At 37.8% G+C, this 26,728-nt stretch overlaps 1 protein-coding gene across 4 annotated transcripts in view; it reads right to left on the reverse strand.

Annotated features, from left to right (window-relative positions):
* The window catches only part of LOC137622170 (condensin-2 complex subunit G2-like), a 413,141-nt gene that overhangs the window by 40,739 nt on the left and 345,674 nt on the right, over positions 1-26,728 (reverse strand). For all 4 annotated transcript variants that reach the window (XM_068352607.1, XM_068352608.1, XM_068352605.1 and 1 more), the window contains one exon: positions 8,622-8,795. In XM_068352607.1, the coding sequence (XP_068208708.1) occupies positions 8,622-8,795 (174 nt within the window). The remainder of the gene's footprint in view (positions 1-8,621; positions 8,796-26,728) is intronic.

The following is a 26,728-nucleotide window of genomic DNA, read 5'->3' on the forward strand; positions in this document are numbered from 1 at the left end:
GATAAATACGTGGGGGAATTCGATCGGTACATAAATGAACAAAATTTGATCGCACAACAAGTCTTTAATTGTGATGAGACTGGGTTATTTTGGAAGAAAATGCCAGCCAATACGTACATTACCAAGGACGAGACGAAGATGCCAGGTCACAAGCCAATGAAAGATAGGCTAACATTGTTGCTGTGTGCAAATGCAAGTGGCGATTGCAAGATCAAACCCTTGTTAGTGTACCACTCGGACAACCCCCGGGTGTTCAAACGAAATAATATTTGTAAAAGTGCACTACCAGTTATGTGGCGCTCGAACACTAAATCTTGGGTCACAAGACAATTCTTTACTGAGTGGATAAACGAAGTGTTTGCCCCCCAGGTTAAGGCTTACCTCATTGAAAAGAGCTTGCCAATGAAATGTCTTCTGGTTATGGACAATGCTCCTGCACATCCTCCAGGTCTCGAGGATGACTTGAAAGAAGAATACAGCTTTATCAAAATCAAATTCTTGCCCCCCAATACTACTCCCATACTCCAGCCCATGGACCAACAGGTCATTTCAAACTTCAAAAAACTCTATACCAAGGCCCTTTTCAGAAAGTGTTTTGAAGTGACCAGTGACACGAAGTTGACCCTAAAGGAATTCTGGAAGGAACACTTCAGCATCCTCAACTCTGTTAACATGATTGACCAAGCTTGGCGAGGTGTGACCTATAGGACATTGAACTCTGCCTGGCGTAAGCTGTGGCCATCATGTGTCACAGAGAGGGAGTTTGAAGGTTTCCAACCAGAGGCGGGTCCAAGCACTGCTACCCCTGTAATTTCTGATGACACTGATGTCGTTGAGGAAATTGTTGTCATGGGCAGGAGTTTGGGGCTTGAGGTCGACAAGGATGATATTGATGAGCTTGTAGAAAGCCATTCTACCGAGTTGACTGTGGAGGAATTGTTGCACCTGCAACAACAACAGCAGCAGGATCTGATTGTGGAGCAGGAATCTTCAGAAGAGGATGAGGTAAGGGAGGATGTTCCAAGTTCTCTCATCAATGAAATTTGTTCCAAGTGGGCAGATGTGCAGGCTTTTGCTGAAAAATACCACCCAGAAATTGCAGTAGCAAACCGGGCAGTGCATATGTTTAATGATAGTGTCATGTATCATTTTCGAAGAATACTGCAGAGGAGGAAGAAACAATTAACAATAGACCAGTTTTTCACAAAAGAAAAGAAAGCTGCTACATCAAAGCCTGTTTCTCCTCCAAAGAAGAGACAAAGAAGAGAAGAAACCCCTGAAATAGATCTGCCCACCCTTTCATTGGAGAGAGAAACAACTCCTGAAGGAGAACTACCCCGCCACATCATGGAAGGGGACTCTCCTTCCAAGCAGTAACCTCCCCCTTCCATCCTCTCCACATCCATCCCTGTATGCCATCGAACCGCTGCTCAAAGGTATGTTCACTACAGTACAGAAAATGGTTTAAAATTGTTTTATTTTAGTACAGTAAATGGTTTAAAATTGTTTTATAGGATTTTCTGACCAATTTCATACACATTTAGATAATTATTGTTGTTTAGGTACACGTTTTATTAATATTTTGGGCCTGTTCGAGTGCTTGGGAACGGAATAGAATATATACCATTATTTCTTATGGGGAAAAAAAATTCGGTACTCGAACAAATCGGAGGTCGAACACGGATCTCGAACGGATTATGGTCGAGTACCGAGGTATCACTGTACTTAAATATATTAATTTTCCAGTGACCATCGACTAAGGAATAAATTATGAAAAGGCCGATGTGTTTCACTCCCGAACCCAACCTGGGACTGCGCCACACTTACTGTGTCCAGTACATAGTGTACATATGTACAAATGTACTGTACATATGATTATAAACTGTTGTAGAAGACAAATTTAAACAATATTAGGCAGTATTTACTGTGTTAATCATCAGCTCTGGCACCTGCTCATAGCAAGGGGCAGTGACTTTTTAGGTTAGGAGTTAGCCCACCCTAGTGTAGTATTTATTCGTGAAAATTCGCTTATTGCACCTGTATCTGTAATGTAACTATCGCGAAGTACGAGGCTTAACTGGACTTGTTTTTGCATATTTTCATGCATTCATTGAAAATATTCAAACTGTTTCTTAGCTAAATATGGGTGTTTTGATTGCAAGTATCTTTCATAATGCACAATACAAAGAGCCTGTGGATGCTCTGATTCATTGATCAGCTTATGGTAAGTGAAGTATAACCATTATCATTAGTTAATCTATCTTTGGTTTTACTAAACAAGTGCAAAATATGAGTATTATATCATATTTTATTTATATTTGAAACCCACCTGCACATAAAATAAAGAATTGGTAATTTGAGCAACAGCTGTGCATCATGTTTGATAGGCTTCACATATAAATTTTGTAGATACAGTAACCCCTTGCTACTTCACAGTTTGATTATCACAGATTCGCTACTTCACGGGTTTTTCAATATATTTTTATAACGGATTTCCACCATAAATCTATAAAAACCGTGATAATCGAATATTAAAAAATATTAAAAATAATTAAAATATAAAAAACTGTGTATTACAAATAATATATATTTTATAGGAAGAATAAAACAGTAATAAAATGTAAAAAAAAAATAATTCGAGTATAATAACTTATATTTAAAAAATACACTAAAAAAATAATTACTGGAACATGGCCGCCATACACTTGGTTTCTCGGTTCGATAGCCGCGTCAAGAAGCATAGTATAGCATCTATGCGAGAGAGACTGACGTCATTTGTAAGGATATCTGTGATTGGTTCGTGGAGAATGAGATGGCCAATGAGAACATCGCAACTTGTAAACAGTTACATGATTGGCACTTCAGGGAGAGTGGATGCGATCACTAGAGATCCTCCCAGCCTTGCTTCCTCCATTTCGCTCCGGTATTCAGCATCGCGTGTTTCGCTTTATCTGTGCCATGTGTGATTTCATTGCGATTTTTGTTAACTTTATCCGAGTGTACATCCCTTGTAATGGCTCCTAAACGTCCTGCTACCTCCAAGGCTGACAGCAAGCCTAAAAAGCAATGTAAGATGACGTCTATCCCCGAGAAAATTAAACTTCTCGATATGCTTAAGGAAGGAAGAACGTATGCAACCGTTAGTCGCCATTTCAGGGTGAACGAATCAACAGTTCGTTCTATAAAGAAAGAGTAGGTTAAGATTAGGAGAACTGGTGCCATAACCTTCAATAAAACACAAAAGCGAGTTGAAACTCAAAGGAACAAGGCAATTGTGAAGATGGAAACGGCATTATCGTTATGGATAAGCGACTGTAGAAAGAAAAATATTCCGTTAGATACGAACATGATCCAGACAAAAGCACGGAAACTTTACAAAGTGTATACTACCAAGGAACCACAGAAACCACAAGAAGGCAATGAAGAAATGGAAGAAGACCCTGACGATCCGCAACCAGGCCCATCCAGCCGATCAACAAAGAAATAAGCACAGTTTGTCGCTAGCAAAGGGTGGTTTGCCAAATTCCAGAAACGATACGGACTCAAAAGCGTAGCAATGCATGGCGAGGCTGCTTCTGCGGATAAGGAGGCTGCCAAGGATTACGTACGTGATACGTTCCAAGATATTATAACTGAGGGCGAATATCTTCCTGAGCAAGTTTTTAATATGGACGAAACTGGTTTAATTTGGAAACGGATGCCATCGCGTACATTCCTTTTCAAGAAGGAAGCCAGAGCCTCTGGCTTTAAAGCCTATAAAGATCGTGTGACCCTCGTCATGTGCGGCAATGCCCAAGGGTTTATGTTGAAGCCAGCACTCATTCACAAATCCCAAACCCCAAAGGCGCTGAAGCATAAGAACAAGAATTGCCTTCCCATCCATTGGATGAGCAATCTTAAGGCTTGGATAACGAAGGCGCTAACAAGTGACTGGTTCCAACAACGTTTTATCCCGCAGGTGAAGGTCTACCTCTTGGAAAAAACCTTGCATTCAAAGTCCTGCTGCTTATGGATAATGCACGTGGCCACGCAACAAACTTGATGTTCCCTGGGGTCCAAGTGGAGTTTCTGCTACCTAACACTACCTCCCTAATTCAACCTATGGATGGGAGTTATTAGGGCGTTTAAGGCTCTCTACATGAGAAATGCCCTGGCAGACCTGGTTGCTAAAGTGGAAGATGTGCACGCACAAGAAGACTTTACCTGAAGGCATACTGGCGTACGTACACGATTGCTACATGCCTTGAAAATATCCTGAAGGCGTTGGAAGAGATGAAGCCTTCCACCATTAACTCCAGCTGGAAGAAGTTGTGGCCTGAGATCGTCTACGATGACGAAGGATTCACGCCTGCTGAAATCCAGCATTCGGCAGTAAAAAAGGCGGTGAAGTTGGCTGCTCTCCTTGGTGGTGAAGGATTTGCCGACATGACTACGGACGACCTCGACGAACTGCTTGACTGCCACTCTCAAGAACTTACTGAAGAGGACTTAGAAGAACTAACGAAGTCAGCTAGCGGAGAGGAAGACGATTCGGAAGAGGGAGAGAAAGAGGATCCTGACCCTGACATAACCTTAGAACGACTCTCAACTATTTGCAGGTTATTGAAAGAGGCGCAAGCACTTTTATGGGAATATGACGATAAGATACGGTCTCTGCAATTCTGCAACAATCTGGACTGTGGTATGCAGCCGTATAAGGTCGTTTTAGAAAAAAATGAAGATTCCATGTTCTTCGAGCGCCGAAAAAAAGTTCTTGCAATCGAAGTTCAGGAGGCGGTGCCAGAGGATACGGCACCCCCAACTTCAGAAGAGTCATAAAAGCAGTCATTGGCTGAGCAATGATACCCCTCACCCCCCTTCATCGTTATAATATCAATTGCGCAGTCAAATCAGCATCATCATTATCACCGTATCATCGTCGTCGTAACCTAGGCAATCATTCAACTTTAAGAATCCTTCATCATCCAAGTTGACGTTTTCTTCTTCCATGGTAAGCACAACAAATATTATTTTTTTCTATTTTAATAATTATTTGCCTCTCTATTTTGTAATTTTTGTTTCAGATAAAAACTAATTTTTTTTTCATACGTATGTACGTATGGTAAAGGTTCTTAATTTTTTTTTTCCATACGTATGTACGTATTGTAAAGGTTCTCTCTCTCTCTCTCTCTCTCTCTCTCTCTCTCTACTTGCTTAAATTATTTATTTTATTTTAATAATTATCTATTTGTTTAATTTGTAATTTCTTTTTAGAAATAGATTTTTTTTACTTATGTATGTATGTATTGTACATGCATTGCCACAGTGACTAACTTGTTGCATGTACGTACTTGCTTAATTCTCTAGTGTTACAGGTGTATTTATGTACAGTAATGAACTGTAATAGTGTACTGTACAACCTAACAAGTGTTACAATTTTTCTATTATTATTAATATAGTAAAGGGTGGGTTATAAACATTACAGGGATGGGTTTTAAACAGCCTATAAACAATTAAATAAGGTAAAAATAATGGTTTTGTCCTACTTCGCAGATTTTCGAATATCACTGGTGGTCTCGATCCCTATCTACCGTGATATTCGAGGGAATACTGTATATCAAGATTTGTTAAACTCTAACAACAAACCTATAGGAAAACACTAAAATTGCAAAAAATAGGAATCTGCTAAAAACTCCACATAAATTTGTGACGCACTTTCGGGTCTTACAACAATCAAATACTGTGTACAGTAATCAATACAGTTATGAAAGAGATGGAACATTTATCTTGATGTTTGTTTTATGTAGGCCTAGACTTAATTAGAAGAAATTCACATTTATAATATTTAAGGTTTTGTAATTAACAATGCTGTTTGTTAATTAATCCTCGTTTTTTTCTGCTAAATGCTAGATTCAAAATTTCAATGTTAAGTTGTCCTAAAATGCAACACTGGGTTTCCTGAAGAGGATTAAGAAAACATAAAAATTTAAATTATGTCCCAATTTTCCTGCGGACCATCAACACTTTTTCATGGACCACCCGTTGGTGACTGCTGGACTATGTCCTGTGAGGGAGCTGATAATGCTAAAAAGCTACCCATCTCAATACCTAAGGAAAAGGGGTCCAAGGGTTTGTGGGTAACATCCATAAGGTACAAAGAGACAAAGGTGGTCCAACACCTTCACACACCCTTAGCTTCAATACGCACCGCCAGCTAAACCAGAAGGCTACTGATAGGGCTAAGCTTGCAAGTTCTTACTTGAGATAGCCAAAGTACGCACAGATCAAAGTTGCATCTACAAATAAACACCCACATCAAGCCAGAGGGAACAATATCTGAAGTTCTTTATTTCTCCTGAGGCAATGGAGAAGGCTGCAAAACTTGCATGAAGTGTCAAGATCTTCCGCAAGTAGCTCTGAAGTGCCCTTAGGTAACAGCAGAACAACTTTGTGTCAACTTACACAGGGAGATAGGCCCAAGAAGATTTTGAACTGGTGTTAAAAGACAGACTGGTACCGAATCTTCGTGGCAGTCTGGGGAAAACGAAAACGACAGAATCCCCAAACCTAAAAATTTTTACATCATGAAGAGCCCAAAATGCTCTTACTCTCTTGATAATGCAGAAAAAACAGCCTAAAGGGAAAGATCACTCTGATGTCTTGCTCAGGTTAGTAGTAAGACTGTTTGAAGCCCCCTTCAAGAATGGACTGAACCCCCAAGGAGGAGGTATCCAAAAATACTGAGAAGTCTCTTCTCCAATTCTCTTGCTGAAGTAAAGAAGAGAGATAATCTTGAGGGAAAGACCCTACGATGCCCTCCTCAGGTAGCAGCAAGAGGCACATGAACCCATGCCCTAAGAATAAGGATGATCCCTTACCAGGACCTAAGTCCCAGGGTAGGCAAGACTGCTCGAAGCAGACGCAGGCGAGGAAGTACATGATCTGTTGAACACGTTCTCTATGGCTCCTATCCAAGAGAATTTCTCTCTCTCAGGATCTACCCGAGAGCTAAAAGAACAGGACACCACTTAACTACGAGCCATGCCAGTGTCTCTCTTAGGATCTCCCTTACAGCTAACAGGATATGATACCACTTGACCAGCTAGGCGAACAAATACCTTCCACTGTACCTGGACGGTGTGAGTATTCGATATCAGGAAAGACCATTACCTCATACCAGTATGTCAGAGGTAGCTGCCCCACCGGGCTCATGGCTCAGCTAACTGAGACCTGGGAACGCTGTTGCTGGGTGCGCTACCTCGCTTGCTCCCGGAGAATGAGAGAGGTTTCAAAGGCAATGTATACCCAACCCTTGCCTAGTCTACAGTACTGGTGATTGGTGCGAGAGGATTTGCTCACTTAAAAGTGTCAAATTGGTAGCTGTCACACAAGACTCAAACTCCCCTTGACAGACCACGAAGGAATCGGTCTGAGGGTCAGTTTTATTACTCCCTCCTTACGAATAGTAACAGCTCCTAAAAGTAAGAATGCACCTATTCACAGTAGGATTGGGGAAGGTGTAAGAAACATCTTACCATTACCTTTTATTAAGCCCATAGAATCATAGTTGGGTCCTGGCAGAAACTTTTCCAATCCAAGGAAAAGATCATCACAAGTCTAATAACAATTCAACTAACACCCAGGTACCAGTCGAAGGAGAGCAGATACTCCCTCTGGAAGAGGGAAAGCTGAGCAGCTTCTTAGGGTAAGGGTGTTCCTCCTATGTATCGACAAGAATGCTGAAGGTAGGAGCCACAGTAGCTTTGCCAAGTTTGTTGCACTCATGAGTAAGTGCAAGATCATCATCAAACAAACACTCTGTTTCTAGTGCTCCACCTCCGCTGAGCCAAACTTGAGCGTCATTGAGGTTGTTGAAATCCCAGGGCTCTTTCTTCCCCGCATAGTTGTTGGTCTCAACAATCTCTTCTGAAGACAGTTCTTTCTTCACAGAGAAAGCATGGTCTGGACTGAGAGCAGAACCAGGAGTGTACAATGAAAAGGGGTGATCATCAGCAGGTTTAGACAAACCTGCCACATTTCTTACCAAGTTTACCAGGAAACTGCCACACGTCTTTGCACTTATCCATTAATTCTGTTAAGATAAAGAGAAAATACAAACAGCCAACAAATTGAGAGAGGCAGAGCATGTTAGTACTGCTTGCAACCAGGTGGAGAGGTGACCCTATTGAATTTTAATGGGGGTTCAGCTTCACAGAAGTTTTACTTCCATTAAAGGATGATGGTTTGTATATGAATAAAAAAAAAAAAAAACAGTACTGTACAGAAGATTAGTCTGCACAGTACTCAAGGTTTTTGGTCAAATCACAATCTAACAACAATCAGCATTAATATTTCAACATATTCTATATGAATGCATAAACTCCAGTCAAAAGCAATTACTTAATCTTATGTACTGGATCATTAAGGAAATTTGCTCTGAATCTTCTATTTTAACTAATCCTTAAATCCATTTCTCAAAGGACTACAATTTATTAAGTAGGATTCTATTACAGTATCAGATAAATCCTATTGGGTAAATATATGAGACTTAGGTTATTGTAATGTGGTTAGGTTATATTACATATTAATAACATATCAATTACATAATTAATAACTAAAACAGATAATGTGCAATAAATTACCTTTGAAACCTTCAAAGTCTCGGCTAAATCCTCCACAAGAGTACGGTTTTTACTCAGCGCTGCAAGTTTATTAAGTGGATGCTGCAGGACATGCCGTATTAGACGCAAGGCAAGCGAGGGTTGAGCAGAGTGTGTCTGACGAAAACGTACGCCTCTGAAGCTCAGACGACGTTCCTGAGTCAAAAAGTAATTAGGAAAATTTGTCAATGATACAAGAGAGACCAACAAAATTTTACCTGGCGATTGAACAATGAAATATAATAAAGTAACAAGAACAGTAGATATTGAAAGCCTTCAAGTTCAAAAAGAACTTAATGTTTATCTTATTTTTATGGAGAGAGAGAGAGAGAGAGAGAGAGAGAGAGAGAGAGAGAGAGAGAGAGAGAGAGAGAGAGAGAGAGAGAGAGAGAGAGAGAGAGAGAGAAAAAGAGAGAGAGAGAGAGAGAGAGAGAAAAAAATTTATATTGTTTATTCTTTTATCTTCACTATCAATACTATCATTAATATCAGTATCAGAGTACAATGGTTATTTTTATTCTTTCCGTTTTATACGTGTATGAAATTATTTTGAAGTTTTCATATACAGTTTCTATAACATAATTACTGTATTCAAATGTTCCCACTACCAATTCATTGTATAGGTTTAAAGCTTGCATTGTGTTTCATGTGGCAAAATGTAGATACAGTAAAGGAACTCCACAACAACCTTATAACTTCCAGTGGCAAGACTGTTTCCCTTTTAAAAACTTTTCATCTGTTCTTTTTAATCTCTTCCAACATTTGCTTGAATTCTGAACAATTGCTGTTGGTAACAAAGCTACCACGTTTGGTAGTTCTATACAGATTCATGTGAACAGTTCCAGTTATGTAGAATGCAAGAACTAAATTAAGTCTTTATATGAATCTATGTGGACAATATCTGGTTTTCTGCCAGCAAAAATAAAAAGTTTTGTGATGAAGGGAACAGTAAAGTACTGTCAAATATGTCTCATAAAGAGAGGTCTTACTATGAATAAATAGTAATGTACAAGGATAAGAATAAAGTTACAATATCTAATAATGAGATCAAGGAAAGTATGAATTTCATGAAAATTTAATATTTCTTGATATTGAAAGTGTTAAGCAATGTAAAAATTAACTTCAACCACCATATGCAAAACTACTACTATACTACTACTACTACTTCAATAAAATTTCCTTGCATAATTTTTAGATGCAGGTTACTATACCAAACTAGATCTATTACACTTGATTCTTGTTATCTGCGATTAATTAGTTTTTGAAAACAGCTGCATATAAAAATATGTGAATAGGAAACAAATTTTCCCATAAGAATACATGGCGAGTCTAATGTGGACCTCAAATTCCAAACTTTTCCATATTATGACTAAATGAATGGTATTCCACCTAAAATGAATAAATGTATTAACTATGCATTATTATACAAATAACCCTTGAGCTTCAAAATGGGTAATTCTTCGAATCATGTCGGTGAAAGCTGGATTTTGCCAACCATAGATGCGTAGTTGTAAGTCAATGTAATGTGGACACTTTCTTCACACTAAATAAACGCCCTGTGTATTATCATATATAAATAAATAACTCCTGACTGTATTCAATAATAAGGCATGTAATATTCGCATTAAGAAATAAACACAGCTAATTTCAATCTTTTCCGTTGTTTACATTTATCAGCTGATAAAGGCAAACTACCAAAGATATTCGTTATTTCCTAAAAGAAATAATTATTTCCTGAACTATCATTTTTAATCTAGCATATTAATCTAAATAGTTTTATTTGAAATAATTATCTCATTTCATTTACTGTTGAGTTTAAATGCATATTGAAGTTTACTGGAGTTTCATCCATGTTGCCGATGCATATAGTCTAGGGGCAAGTGTAGCAATATTGTACTCCCATGGAATTTTGAATGAAGGGAAGGAAAGACTGTCTAGAATACATTGCTGATATAGTCTACATTCTACAACCTTCCATTACCAGGTGTTTTCAGTCAATTTGTGGCAGATGGCCTGTGTGACGTCATTAATCCAAGATGGCCGCTGCTGAGAATAGCACGCAGATTTTCCTCAATAACTTGTTACAGGGTGGTCCTATGAAATTATTTCATCAACACTTATTGGTTCTATTTGAAAAAAAAAATTAAAAAGTATTGTAAATGTATTTTTGTATCTTTCATACTTTACAAGATAACCAATTATTTAATTTTTCATTGCAGATAACCATCATATATTGTTGCATTTCCATCAATAACTTGTTCCAGAGGGGTGATATGAATATTTTTCCTTAATACTTATTTATTCTACATACAAATAAAAATAAAACAGTATCGAATATGTATTTTAGTATCTTTCAAGGTTTACAAGATACAGTGCTGTCCCGAATTATGCGTGTTCGAATTAATACGATTCCCCATTTATGCGGTCACTATTTAAAAAAAAAAAAAAAAAAAAAAAAAGAAATTCTGTATCTAAGAAGCTGTTCAAAGTCTATGTATATTAACGCATTATTTTTGTTCAGTACAATATATATAAAAGCTTTATTTTCCCCTGCGGGTGTTCAAGGTTTTCACACGTAGGCTGGGTTCGTTTATCGGCAGTGAATAGCCTAAACTTTGGTAACGAGACAGCAATATTTCATCATATTTTAAACAGTATAGATATGCTTTACAAAGATTTGTTTTGTATAGTACACGGTATAATTATAAAAACTTCTCTCTCTTAGAGAGAGAGAGAGAGAGAGAGAGAGAGAGAGAGAGAGAGAGAGAGAGAGAGAGAGAGAGATTGATTTCATGCCAGAAAACCTAAAATCTCTCTCTCTCCCTGTGTAAGAAATAAAATCTTGGTTCACATACGGCAACCTGAGTTTAAAAATGAAATTAACATGGCTCTTGTTAGTTGTGGTGATCAAGTCCTCACTTCAGGTGGTACAAGAAACAAAAACATGGCATTCAATTACAACAGCCGATCCTCTCTCTCTCTCTCTCTCTCTTTCGTGTTGTACAATATTTATATATAGATGAAGAAACCAAAATCTTTTTTCCTAAAAAGTATCAAATACGAAACGAAAAAAATTATACCGTGTATATATCAGTTTCAATCGCAGCATAAAATACAGCATCCGATTTCGTCAGCAAACCACTATTTTTTAGGAAACATCATTCTATTCTAGAAAATTGCTACTCTTTAAATAGTGAATTGCACTTTAAGAAAAGTTGTACTTTTGTTTTTAAATTCCGGGTGTGTTTTAAAAATCGAGTATTGCTGACTTGTTTTTATTTTACTTTTGGCTGTGATCAGATCAGCTGATGTCTAGCTGCCGCTCTCAATAATATGCGCGTACGAATACAGTAACAAAGTATTGTTTATACAATTTCTTAACTTATTCACACCATCTATATAGTTAATATTACATAAGCACCAATGTGTTATAACCTATCATATTTTTTTTTTCAGTACATTCAAAGCTTGCTTGCTCGCTCTCTCTCTCTCTCTCTCTCTCTCTCTCTCTCTCTCTCTCTCTCTCTCGCTAGCTAGGCTACCTTTCGCTACCTCTCATTTCTTACCTCACTCTCTCTAACAAATAAAATCTTTGTTGCCTCAGAAAGTTTCAGTTGTATTAAAAATCAATCATGATTCAATTTTCCTTACTTAGTAAAATCTCGCAACATCTCTGTCACATCGAACGTTATAGCGGTAACCTAAACTGGCCTAGTACTTTCTTCTTCTTTTACTTTTTTTTTTTTCAGATGGTTCCATAATTAAGGTGGGTACAAGTTGACTTATAACTGAAGTTAGGAAAAGTATTATGGATATGGAAGGGACAATTATCTTTCGTAACGTTAGAATTATCGTAAATTATCATTCTGTCATTAGCGGCAGTTTGTTATTGTTAATTAAACGCAAACAAATAGTTTTCCTGCTTTGCTACGTATGTAAGAATTTATATGGATATGGTAAGTAAGTAAAATGTTTATAATAACATATTTGCTAAAAGCTTTTAATATCATCAGTTATTACTCTGATCATGAGTGTTTAATGCGTTCACTTGTTTATTATGAACGCAGATGGGGTGTAAAGTAAACAAATAGAGGGTTTCCGTTACAGGCAGCGTCTTTAAGAAGAATATTATAAAAATGGCATTCATTTCGTTTATTTCAAAGTTCTAAGAAAAATTAAGTAGAACAACATTGGTAATAACAAAATCATCATATAATTAATACTTGGTAAGATAGCTGTTGATGCAAAAACTAACCTATACACAGATGTGTAAATACGTTTGTTTCTTTATTATTATCAGAGATAAATGTAAACAAAACAATGGTTGCCATTTTTTACTATGCTTTTTGGCGTGTTTAGGAAACGCATGATATAAAATCGCCTTTATTTTGATAATTTTGGATTTTCAATGATACAACAAAAGTTAGTCTATACAGTGATGGTTTTGCTGTTCACCAGTTGTCTTATACAATAGATATGACAAACTTATTAAATTTTGTCCGTAATTTAGGTCGTGTTATCACGAGAAATATGCAGTATTTACACCCATCCTGGTTGTAATTTTAACCTTTTTCAAGATAGTAGAACTGTAATGTATATTAAATGTTTGATTTATTTACAAAAATAATTTAATATAAAAAATACAGTATATTACATAGAAAGTATTGGAAATGGGTAGTAAACACGTTTGAATAGGCAAGTTGCTGGTTGCCATGGCCCTAGTGGAATTATTTCTGTTACTAGCGGGTTTCGAAATATGCGATTTTCCATTTATGCAGGGTTATTAATCGACCAAATTCTCGCATAATTCGGGACCCTACTGTATAAGCAATTCTTTAATTTTTCCGTAATTCATAAAATCTTCATATATTGTTGCAATTCCATCAACAGTTCATTCCAGACTGGTCCTATGATGAAAATTTTTCATTTATGCAAAAAATAAGTATTGAATGCATTTTTGTATCTTTCATACTTTATAAGATATAAGCAATTATTTTAGTTTTCCATGACACACAATCATCATATATTTTTACACTTCCATCAATACTTAAGTTCTAAGTTAATGTATGAAAAATATCCATAGAAAATAGTTTGCTTAACTTATACAGGGAACAAAACTTTTTTTTTATATCATCTTCGAAAAGAATTATAAACATTTACTCAAAATTTTTGAAATATTAATAACAAGGATTTCCAGTAAACACTGATATGTACAGCATAAGAAACTAAAATTCATTGAATATAACGTGAATATTAATGATTTAAAGCTCATCATCGGAGTACCATAGGTAATCATTGTCTTCACTGTCACTGTTCTTGCACATTTCCTTGTCACTTCCATACTTACACAGTTCTGTACATATCAATGACTGGTTTTTACACTTGCAATGTACAGAGAGAACATAGTCCCTTTAGACATGAACATCTCACTAGCCATATGACTGACTCAGGGGCACAAGAAAGGAGGCATTTAACCGGGGAGTAATTATTGTGCTCCATCATCCCCCATCCAAAATGCAATAGGACCGGGAAATTTGGGTGTAGTTTATCAGAACGTTTCAATTCTAATACCTGGTAATGTGCTCTTGACATGTATGGTGTGAAAACTGCTTTCGATGGGGAAAGGTTTCACTATGTCTTTTTTGGTGAACATGTACCAACAGAGTTCACCAACGTTTGCAATTTTTATGTCAGGTATGTAGACCTGACAGGTGAACTTCTCAATCGACTTTGTAAATTCTTCTGGGCAACCCAGTCTTATCAGAGACACTAAAACATCTGAATCTGAAATTATGAATACTTGCCAGACAGATACTTTTCCTTTTCTTGCCAAATGTTGTTACTTCGCAGCCTGATAGAGCATGGAGGCCTAATAACACCAACATTTTTTTTGAGCCCAGGGAAGAACATACACTATTGATATCAATCATTCTTCTCTTTGGTCTAACACCTCTCACCAACATCATATAAGATGGGAACAATTTTGACCACCAGAGAGAAAGTACAAATGGATCAGTGTCCGGTATATGGAGGATAGTAGCCTCCTGGTGTGAGGCATAAAGGCAGTGAAGAATTATTTATGTATCAGCCTCCTCATGGGTACATTGCAGATCTGTCACACCCTTTCCATCAGTTGATCTTGCTTCAGTTCTCCAACTAACTACCAGGCTTCTTTTTATTGTCTTTGCAAAAATTATTGTCTGTTAATTCATCTTTTTTAAGAATGAGATACAAGGGTTTTCTGATGCTTGTAATATTAGTGCTGTCTGTTATTCCCAACTCAACCAGCATTGTTTTTCCAGCTTTTTGCATTCACATGTAACTCTAAAGTTAATTTTCAAGGTAGATATTTAAGACTGAGTTAGCTCATGGGCTCTAGTCTGTTGTAAAACAGATTTGAAGACATGCCACATCTTCAAATCTGATGTTTTTTGTTTTTTTTTTTCAAATAACCAGTTTACTTTCTTGAACTCATTCCCCATGTCTGGCTGTGTGCTTTCCAGCTTTTTTATATCTTCTATGTACCATGCTATCATACTGTAGTAGCTTATAATATTAAGGGTATAGAAATACTTGATAACCTCTTTTAGTGCTGCCAGATGTAACTCCTAGTTTGCAGTCTGAACAGATCTAATGAATATGATAATTTTTTCAATCATATGCACATACTGGAGTCACTTTGAATGTTTATTTGTTCTCTGATTCTTGTCTAAAATTTTTCCATTTATGTTAGTACACTCAAATCTGTCAGCCTTTTTAAATCTCCTTGTGCTTAAATTTAATTTCTTTGGATCAATTCCATTGTAAAATTCATTAACATTATTCACTTTAAAAGGTCAAGTCCCAATGTTATTTATGCTTCAATAGCTGTTATTACACATTTCCCTGTTAGTATTTTACATAGTGTTGCCATAATACAGGCATTGCTATTATCATGTGTAGTTCACCTGGTCTTAAAGCCCAGTTCTTTGACAGTTTATTTTTGCTCAAAGCTAACTTCAGCCCAAATCCAAAGAAACAACTGTATTAGTCTCAGGTGTGATATGTAAAGTAATATTTTCCAGGTTCCTCATGAATGTGAGTTGTGTGGTTGTGCTTGTTGGGCTACTTTCTATAAGTGGTAACACGCAAACTCTAGTCTCTTCTGTTGATTCATTCATGGCTGAATTATAAGCTGACCAATTTGGGGCAGTCTTGACTAATTCAAAGATTAATTTGGTGTCTTCATAATTTTTGGCTTTATGCAGACCTTTAAGCTATGTATTTACCAATACCCCTTCCAAGATATCTGGATTACTGTTCAATGACAGGACTGTTGTCTTTATCAAAATTAGATCCTCTGGCCAGTAGAAATCTAAGATATTCTTGCATATGTTACCATTTATTTTGGGTAATAATGGGATTTCCTGGTCTGCTTCCTTTAGGAATTTCACAAGGGATGACCTCAAACAAGGACCGAGGAGCATTCCTTAGTTAGTGAAGTGATGATGGTCATGATGTCTTGATTGCAGTGAGGACATTTGCTTCTTTTTTTCACATACCTCTATAACTGTGCTATGCAATGTTCCTTTGCCAAATTGGGTATCTTCTATAAAATCGATATTGTCTGCAGCATAAAAGACAAATCTCCCTTTCACTACCACATTCATCCATAGATTTCACTACCTCTATTGCTATCTTGAACTCTAGCATAACCTATGGAAGCTCCATTATAGTGCAAATATTTAATTTTGAATTTGCTGCAGGGGGATAAGTGCATTGGCAGCTCTACTGTTACCTGTAATGGCATTCCATGGGTGTGGTGTGTACTTGTAGCATTGACATTGGAAGTTTGACATGGTGATACCATTTCACAAATGAAAAACTGCAACAATCTGTGAGCCTTCTGGAGGCCTCTCAAATCTTGTTTTGTTGAAGTAATGTTCATATCCATCTGCCCTTGGCTGCAGCATTTGAAGAAATGACAGACCTCTTTTGGTAAAACTTCAGCCACATTCATGTCCTCCAAATTTCCAACGAATTCTTAGAATCCTAGCAGCTTTAAAAAAGATTTTCCTGTTCTCAGTTTGTTTAAAATTCTTCTACATCAAATATTGGAATGTCAGTTGTCATTTTCATAGAAACTCGTTGGGGCTCATTTACACTTTTCGGATTACTGAAGAAAATATGAACATTTTCTAGCACTTCATATATAAGTATTTTTATTATTTTTTTTATATAAAACAAATAAGTATTAAAAAAATTTTCATAGGCCAACTCTGGAACAAGTTATTGATGGAAAAGCAACAATATATTGATCGATTATTTAATATGGGAAACTAAAATAATTGCTTATACAGTAATGCCTAAAGATACAAAATTAATTACTCCTGGAGTGGCTATCGTTTCGTAAAACTTTTGTATCACGAGTCGCGATTTACAAGTAAATTACCTAATTGGTTCAAAACCCTACAAAAACACCAGATTAAGTTTCATAATAAAGCTGCAGTATAACCACAATAAAATACTGTACAGCCAAATACATTTAAATCATTCAATATACCTAACTGTTAATACCTGTAAATTAAGTAGTTATTAGAACATAATGCAATAATAAATGGAAAATACAACACATACAGTACAATACTATACAACTACAAAATATTCAGTACCATATATACTGTACTATTACTATAAAATATTTACCCTTAATATAGAGGGACCCCCCTCTCCTGTATTACAATCCTGTGAGACATCAAAGAGGTGGAGCTGGGGCGAGAGTGACTGCTCCCCGCACTCTAGTTTTGGGGTGTTTGAATGTGTGTGGATGTAGTATGATAGAGAGTAAAAGATGTGAGATTAGAAGTATGTTTAGGAATAGAAAGATGGATATATTGGCTTTGTGTGAGACAAAGATAAAAGGGAAAGGTGAAGTGATGTTTGGTGAAATGTCTGGTAGTGTGTCTGGGATTGAAAGGGGAAGAGCAAGAGAAGGTGTGGCTTTATTGCTGAGTGAATGGATGACAGGTAAAGTAGTGGAATGGATGGAGATATCATCTAGGTTAATGTGGGTAAGGGTTAGGTTGGGTAGGGAATGTTGGGTTTTTGTCAGTGCGTATGGGCCAGGTTGTGAGAAAAGAGAAGAAGAGCGGAATGAGTTTTGGAATGAATTAACTAGGTGTGTAGAAGGACTGGGTAGAAGGAATTATGTAGTTGTCATGGGTGACTCAAATGCTAGAGTGGGCACTGCAGAGGTAGAAGGTGTCATTGGGAAGTACCTGTATGGCGTACCAGGTGAAAATGAGAGTGGTGAGAGACTGGTAGATATGTGTGTTGAGCAAGAGATGGTGATAAGTTCTAGCTTTTTCAAAAAGAAAGATGAAAACAAGTATACATGGGTAAGAGTGGCAAATGGAAATGTGTTGGAAAGGGCGTTAATGGTTTATATGTTGATAACTAAAAGAATGTTTGGAAGATTGAAAGACGTGCACGTGTTTAGGGGTATGGTTAACGGTATGTCTGATCATTTTTTGGTGGAAGTAAAACTAGTTGTAGGAAAAGACTGGGAGAATAGAGTAGGTGGATGCAAAAGGGAGCTAGTAAGGGTTGAAGAGCTAATAAAACCGAGGGTAAAAAGTAAATATCAAGAAAGGTTGAAAATGGCATATGACAAAGTGAAAGTAAGAGAAACTGGTAATTTAGAGGAGTGCAAGTTAGTAAAAGAAAATTTTGTTGGGATTGCAAGTGATGTGTGTGGCAAGAGGTTTGTTGGAGGCAGCATGAGGAAGGGCAGTGAATGGTGGAATGAAGGAGTGAAGGTAAAAGTTGAAGAGAAAAATAAGAGGGCTTTTGAAGAATGGCTACAGAGTAATAGTGTAGAGAAGTATGAAAGATATAGAGAGAAAATGTGGAAGTAAAGCGCAAGGTAAGGGAGGCAAAGAGGGCAGCTGACCTGAGGTAGGGTCAGAGTTTGGGTCATTCATATGAAGAGAATAAGTAGTAGTTTTGGAAAGAAGTGAAGAGATTAAGGAAGGCTGGTTCAAGAATTGAAGAGACAGTGAAAGATGGAAATGGAAGGTTGTTAAAAGGAGAGGAGGCAAAGAAAAGGTGGGCGGAATATTTTGAAAGTTTACTGAATGTGAGAGGATAATAGGGAGGCAGATATAATTGCTGTTGCAGGTGTTGAGGTGCTGGTGATGGGAGATGAGAATGAGAGAGAGAATGCAAGAGAGGAAGTGAGAGCACTAGATGAAACAAGAGTAGGAAAATCCTCTGGTATGGATGGTGAGAGAGCTGAGATGTTGAAGGAAGGGGGTGTGAATGTACTTGAATGGTTGGTGAGATAGTTTAATATGTGTTTTGTGTTGTCAATGGTACCAGTAGATTGGGTTTGTGCGTGTACTGTACCACTATATAAGGGTAAGGGGGATGTGCATGAGTGTTGTAATTCAAGGGGTATTAGTTTGTTGAGTGTAGTTGGAAAAGTGTATGGTAGAGTACTAATTAAGAGGATTAAGGATAAAATAGAGAATGCAATCTTAGAAGTACAGGGTGGTTTTAGAAGAGGTAGGGGTTGTATGAATCAAATTTTTACAGTTAGGCAGATATGCGAGAAATATTTAGTAAAAGGTAAGGAGGTGCATGTTGCGTTTATGGATCTGGAGAAAGCGTATGATAGAGTTGATAGGGAAGCAATGTGGAATGTGATGAGGTTATATGGAGTTGTGGAAGGTTGTTGCAAGCAGTGAAAAGTTTCTACAAAGGTTAGTAAAGCATGTGTTATGATAGGAAATGAAGTGAGCGATTGGTTTCCGGTAAGTGGGGCTGAGACAGGGATGTGTGATGTCGCCGTGCTTGTTTAACTTGTATGTTGATGGAGTGGTGAGAGAGGTGAATGCTCGAGCGCTTGGACGAGGATTGAAACTGGTAGACGAGAATGACCATGAATGGGAGGTAAATCAGTTGTTGTTTACGGATGATACTGTACTGGTTGCAGACGAGGAGGAGAAGCTTCGCCGATTAGTGACAGAATTTGGAAGGGTGTGTGAGAGAAGGAAGTTGAGAGTTAATGTGGGTAAGCGTAAGGTTATGAGATGTACGAGAAGGGAAGGTGGTGCGAGGTTGAATGTCATGTTGAATGGAGAGTTACTTGAGGAGGTGGATCAGTTTAAGTACTTGGGGTCTTTTGTTGCAGCAAATGGTGGAGTGGAAGCAGATGTACGTCAGGGAGTGAATGAAGGATGCAAAGTGTTGGGGTCAGTTAAGGGAGTAGTAAAAAATAGAAGGTTGGGCATGAATGTAAAGCGAGTTCTGTATGAGAAAGTGATTGTACCAACTGTGATGTATGGATCGGAGTTGTGGGGAATAAAGTGACTGAGAGACGGAAACTGAATGTCTTTGAGATGAAGTGTCTAAGGAGTATGGCTGGTGTATCTCGAGTAGATAGGGTTAGGAACGAAGTAGTGAGGGTGAGAACGAGTGTAAGAAATGAGTTAGCAGCTAGGGTGGATAAGAAAGTGTTGAGGTGGTTTGGCCATGTTGAGAGAATGGAAAATGGCTGTCTGGTAAAGAAGGTGACGAATGCAAGAGTTGAAGGGAGAAGTACAAGAGGAAGGCCAAGGTTTGGGTGGATGGATGGAGTGAAGGAAGCTCTGGGTGATAGGAGGATAGATGTGAGAGGCAAGAGAGCGTGCTAGAAATAGGAATGAATGGCGAGCGATTGTGACGCAGTTCCGGTAGTCCCTGCTGCTTCTTCCGGTGCCTTGGATGACCGCGGAGGTAGCAGCAGTAGGGGATTCAGCGTTATGAAGCTTCATGTGTGGTGGATAATGGGGGAGGGTGGGCTATGGCACCCTAGCAGTACCAGCCGAACTCGGTTGAGTCCCTTGTCAGGCTGGGAGGAACGTAGAGAGAAGAGGTCCCCTTTTTTGTTTCATTTGTTTGATTTTGGCTACCCACCCAAATTGGGGGAAGTGCCTTGGTACAGTGGAACCTCTACATACGAATTTAATCCGTTCCAGAACCAACTTCGGATGTAGAAAATGTTCGGATGTCGAAACGAATTTTCCCATAAGAATACATTGAAATAGGATTAATCCGTGGTTGAGCCCAAAAACCTATGATAAATTTTTAATAAACTACTACACATAATTTTCCCATGAGAATAATGCACACTAAATTAGATAATAGACATGTAAATAAGAAGAATTAGCAAAAAATGATAAATAAGAAAAGGGTTTTTAGCGTCACTTTACCTTAGAAACTCCAGCGCAGGTGTTGTTAGTCTTGCTACGCAGAAAGGAGACGGACGGGCGGCGAGGAGGTAGAGAGGTTAACTACGATAAACGTACACTACCGTAACTTATTCTAACTTACACTAAGTGAACTTTAACATAACTTAGCTTAATTTTTTTTTATTTTTATATTTTATATTTTTTTTTTACATTTTCTTTTTTCTTTTGATGATTACGTAATTTTAATCACTTTCACTCTCTACACTTAAAATTGACTGAATTTCTTTCGCTTCACTCTTTTCCGTTTTCTTTGTTTCACTTTCTTCCGCTTCACTCTTTGCAGTTTTCTTCGAATCACTTACATCCTCTTCATCACGAGTTCGCTTCGCAGTTTTTTTTAAAGAAATTATCGATAGATAATTGCTTGGTACGGCTTTTCAGAATGTTTCGAGAGTGAGTTAGGCAAACATTATCAAACTGCGAAACTACACGACAAACCTGCAATTTCTTTGGATGGTATTTGTCGATGAAGTCGACCACGTCTTGATATTTTCCTAATACCACTTTTATATGCGCCGAACCTAACACATGTTCTACCTCCTCGCTCCCTTCCTCGTCATCACTCATGTGCTTCGAAATAGCATGGAGTTCCTTGAGCTCATCCGTGGTAAGTTCGTCGTGATGTTCGGCGACGAGTTCCGTAACGTCATCTGCGTCGACCTCCAGACCCATGGACTTGCCAAGGGAGACAATTTATTCTACGGCTTCCGCTGCACCCACCACGGGATCAGGTTCGGGGTCAAAACCTTCGAGATCTCGGGAAGAAACTGCATCAGGCCACAGCTTCTTCCAGGCAGAATTGAGGGTCCGTCGAGTTAATCCCACCCAAGCCTGATCTATGATCTTCAAGCAGTGCACGATGTTAAAGTGGCCCCTCCAAAATTCACGCAGTTAAGTTGGTGCTTTGCGTGACATTAAAGCACTGCTTAAATAAGTGCTTGGTGTACAGCTTCTTAAAATTAGAGATGACTTGCTGGTCCATGGGCTGGAGGATAGAGGTGGTATTCGGTGGAAGATAGAGCACCTTAATGAATTTAAATTCATCGAAGATATCATCTTCAAGTCCGGGGGGGGTGAGCGGGTGCATTGTCAAGGCATAGCAGGCACTTTAAAGGCAATTTCTGTTCATGAAGATACTTCTTCACTGAAGGGCCGAAAACTTGGTTAACCCATTGCACAAAGAACTGCCTAGTGACCCAGGCCTTCGAGTTGGATCGCCAGAAAACATGAAGCTGTACCTTATCGACGTTGTGTGCCTTAAAGGCCCTAGGGTTCTCTGAATGGTAAACCAGTAAGGGCTTGACTTTAAAGTCCCCGCTAGCGTTGGCACATAGGGCAAGAGTCAACCGATCCTTCATTGGCTTATGCCCAGGGAATTTCTTTTCTTCGGCGGTGATGTAGGTTCGACTCGGCATCTTCTTCCAAAACAGCCCGGTTTCATCGCAATTAAACACCTGCTGCTCTACGTAGCCTTTTTCCTGCACGATCTTTTCGAAGTTCTTGACAAAGTCAGCTGCAGCCTTTGTGTCCGCACTAGCAGCCTCTCCGTGGCGAACAACTGAATGAATCCCGGACCGTTTCTTAAATTTCTTGAACCAGCCAAAATGCCTTGAAATCATCTGAGGAAGGCTCGGTTGAACTCTCCCCAGCATCACCGCCAGAGCTCTCCTCCTTCAAGTCCGTAAAGATGGCGTGCGCCTTCTCGCAGATGACGGTCTCGGTGATGGTGTCGCCAACGATCTCTCTGTCCTTAATCCACACTAGTAGAAGTCGTTCCATCTCTTCTATGATAGGGGTACGGCGTTTTGAAATTATGACGATCCCCTTAGAAGGTTTCACTGCTTTAATAGCTTCCTTCTGTTTAAGGATTGTCGAGATCGTCGACATATTACGGCCATACTGTTTGGCAATTTCACTCACGCGGATGCCACGCTCATGTTTTTCAATAATTTCCTACTTAACTTCTAAAGAAAGCATTTCCTTCTTCCTTTTCTCACCACTACCACTACCACTGGCAAAACTAAGCCTTTTAGGACCCATACTTTACGTAAATTACCGTTAAAGGATGCACGTAAAAAATCACGATTAAAACAGAGTTAATAGCAGAATGCACAGAGCACAACCGCAAGAAGCCGACGAGAACAGAAGACTGACCCAAGCCGCGCTAATTGAGGGTCCCTCCGAGGTCGATGTGCTGCCTTCTATCGGCGGAAATAAAAAACACTTCAGGCGCTATGAGCACCGACTACGCGTATGAGTATTGTTTACTTTGGGTGTCGAAAAAAACATTCGGGTGTAGATTAGGAACGTGTTCGAATTGTACTTCGAGTGTAGAAAAATTCGGATACAACCATACAACTGGTACGACAAAAATTGCTTACTTCGTGTGTCAAAATAAAATTCGGGTGTAGAGTAAAAAATTTGCTCGAATTTTACTTCGGATGTTGGAAAATTCGGATGTAGATACGTTCGGATGTAGAGGTTCCACTGTATATGTATGTATGTATAGAGAAAAGTTTTCTATTAAGTGTAAACAACCCTTTTTCTTCAACTGAGCTAATATTTTTAATGGGAGACTATTCTATTCTCGACCTGGCTGACAAATGTCTTTCCTTATCATAAAACATTTTTCGTGAAGCGAGTCTGTAAAATCTTCGTATCTCGTTTCGCAGCGTGAACATTTCATAAGCAGAGGCTTTCGTATCGAGAGGTATCACTGTACCTTGTTAGGTATAAAAGATAAAAAATACATTTTCAATACTTTTTTATTTGTTTTTTTTTATGTAGAATAAATAAGTATCAATGTAATATTTTCATAGTACCACTCTGGAATGTTTTACTGAGGAAAATCTGCACTCATCTTAGCGGTGGCCATCGGGATTAATGACGTCACACAGGCCTTCTGCCACAAATCGAGTGAAAACACCTGGTAATGCGAGGTTGTAAACTATATTAGCAGTGTATATTTCAGGTAGTCATTCCTTCCTTTCATTCAAAATCTCAAGGGATTAAATTGTTCCTGGACTAAAAATAATCTATAGTTTTAGCCTGAGGTGCTTGATTATAAAACTTAGGAAATTATTAATTTTTCTTACTTTTTGAATTTCATAGGCTTGCTTTATATAGTATTATAACAAAACTATTTTCTTGTTATCTTCTAAATTTGGCCATTTACATTTAATTATGCAGTTTGCATTCATAAGTTCTCGCAATTTTTTATTTTTGTTTCCTCCAGTTTCAAAAACAGTTTCCCCCAACTCAAAACAAAATAGTGGCTAAGAACATTGTTTATTTTCGTCTTCAGCCACAGTTCTTTATATTTGGCATCATGTTACCTCAAAGATATTTTCTCCATAGCAAATTAGGGCAATTATTTACTACCATAAGATGGTTGAAATGCAAGTACTCGAGTGTTTATAACAGAACAGCTGATTTTTGTTCGGTTGTTATTATGGCTAAATGGGTATACACAATGATTTAAAACGTAACTAATCATACTTACATCATTCTCTTTTAACTTATTGAACTAGAATGTGGAAAGAAAGTTAGTCTATTGTAATTTGGTTTCTCAAGTAAAGGAACTGGCAGGATATATGAGATACATGATAAAATCATATTTTATGGGTAGAAATTTGGGGGTTGTAATATTCTCAAGATCGGCTGTGGCAACATTTGTTTTAATAGTGTAGACTTGTTTAATCTGGTTCATATGATGAGTACATTTCTCTCTCTTTACAATGCCTTGTAAAAGTAGAAGCGATGTAAATAAACCTCTTGATGGGAATTTGTCAGTTTTTAACTGTACATTTTATGATTTTACTAATATTACTTGATAATTATTAGTATTACGGTACTATGTTTTGTTTAAAGCGGTATCAGGACAACTGCCCCCGGGACAATTGCCCTCGTAAAACCCCTGGACAATGGCGTAAAAAGAAATAAAAATATATAACTAATAAAACCAGTGTTTTATTATTGTTAATAGAAAAAATATATGATTTAAAAATACGTTTTAAAAAGATAACATTATATACTAAAATTTTTACATAGATGGGTTGCAAAAATATTGAAAAGGGATTTAAATACTAGAATTTTAAATTGAGGGCTATGTATCTCAAAATTTCCAATACATCACGGTTCTCAAATTCTGGCACAAAGTTTGCTATTCGTATGCTAGAATCCTGATAGCGTTTCCGCTTAGGAGGTACTGGATGCCCAGCAAGTATTTGATTACTTATGACGCTGGATAGTGCCTGTTCTCTCTTCAACACCCCCCAGAAATTTCCACATATTTGGATGAAATGACGTAACGCTTGCTTGCATATGGTTATGCCAGCCTTCTACGGTGTTGTTTGTTCGAGGTAAATCTTCAACAACACGAGTATACATACTCCACATGCTTATAGGGAAACGTGGCTGTCTCCTTGTATTTCGACGTCTTCTGCCGATGTATGTATCTTCAAAATAATCTATTATTGCATCAGCCTCAGGTGGCAACATCTCTTGTAGTTTCTCAAACGCTTCAATAACTTTTTCTGCGGGAACAAACGCTAATGCAGGAATCATACGTATTTGCAAGGAAAAATCGGCATCAGTTTGGTATTTAGTTTGGAGACCTTCGTTTTGCACCTTACAGTATATGCTTTGAGATAAGTGGTAAAAACATCCTTTAACAGTTACGTTGGGGAAGATCTCTTCAAAAGCACTCCTAGCAGCTTGTTCAAAGTCCATTAGGAAGGTCTTTGGATTAAGTCTAGGGTTTATAGTGAGGAGATTTTGAAGGATATCTTCATATGTTGCTTGTCGTTTATTTGGTAGCAGAGCATACACACACGGAATAACTCTTTCAGAAGTTAAGCAATGAATAGTGTACAATTGGTAAAATAACTCGGGTACAATCTTAAAGGTACCGTCACCAAACCAATTATCTGATTTCTCCAGAAGGCTAATGTTTGTTGGTGTTGAAAATAAAAGGATACGCTGCTCAATCAATCCACTATCATAAAGAAGAAAATCTTCACCACTAGAAGTTTTTCTTGTACTCGGAAGGAATGACCATGTCTGTTAGGTTTGATGGGATAGGATGAGGAGCGCCAGCAGCTTGTTTGTAGCGCCTTATTGCACGACGGATATGTCTCACCGGCGGTAGCTGAGTTGCAGCACCGCTTGATATCGACACAAACTGTTTGGGAAATTATTTGCTGTGCAGTCTCTTCGGTAGCAATAGATTTAGCCTTTATTTCCTGTTGTACTAACAAGACTTTACGGCGGGGTTGGTCAACAGCATGGGTGTGATCATTTACATAGCCAACTATTTCATTTTCACAAACTTTTACTTTTGCTTTACAGTTATTATGGCGGCGTTTTTCACATTCATAAGATGTAACATTATTTGCCAATTCCTTCGGCTTCACATAGATGTATCCTTCATAAATAAGCTTCATTTTCCACGTTCACTTTTGACGAACTCCATGATGGGTTATGTTACAGTACTTCTTGTATTTCTTTCGAAAATAAACTATAACTCGTATGACCGATTAGACACTGGATCCTTCTTACTTTTTTTTTTTTTTTTAAACATTTGTTTGACTATACAGAATTAGCCAATTGGCGATAGCTTTCAAAAATAAACTATAACTCGTACGACCGATTACCTAATTAGGAAATAACTACATAAATGGTAATAAATTTAGGAAATAGATACAATTATTTCTTCAATGACCGATTATGTAATTAAGAAGAATATCTTTATAAATTGTTACTAAAAAGTAATTACGTAAATGGCAATATGGGGGGCAGTAGTCCTACGGGAGCAAT

Source organism: Palaemon carinicauda, chromosome 29 (genome assembly GCF_036898095.1).
Source record: "Palaemon carinicauda isolate YSFRI2023 chromosome 29, ASM3689809v2, whole genome shotgun sequence".
Lineage (NCBI taxonomy): Eukaryota > Metazoa > Arthropoda > Malacostraca > Decapoda > Palaemonidae > Palaemon > Palaemon carinicauda.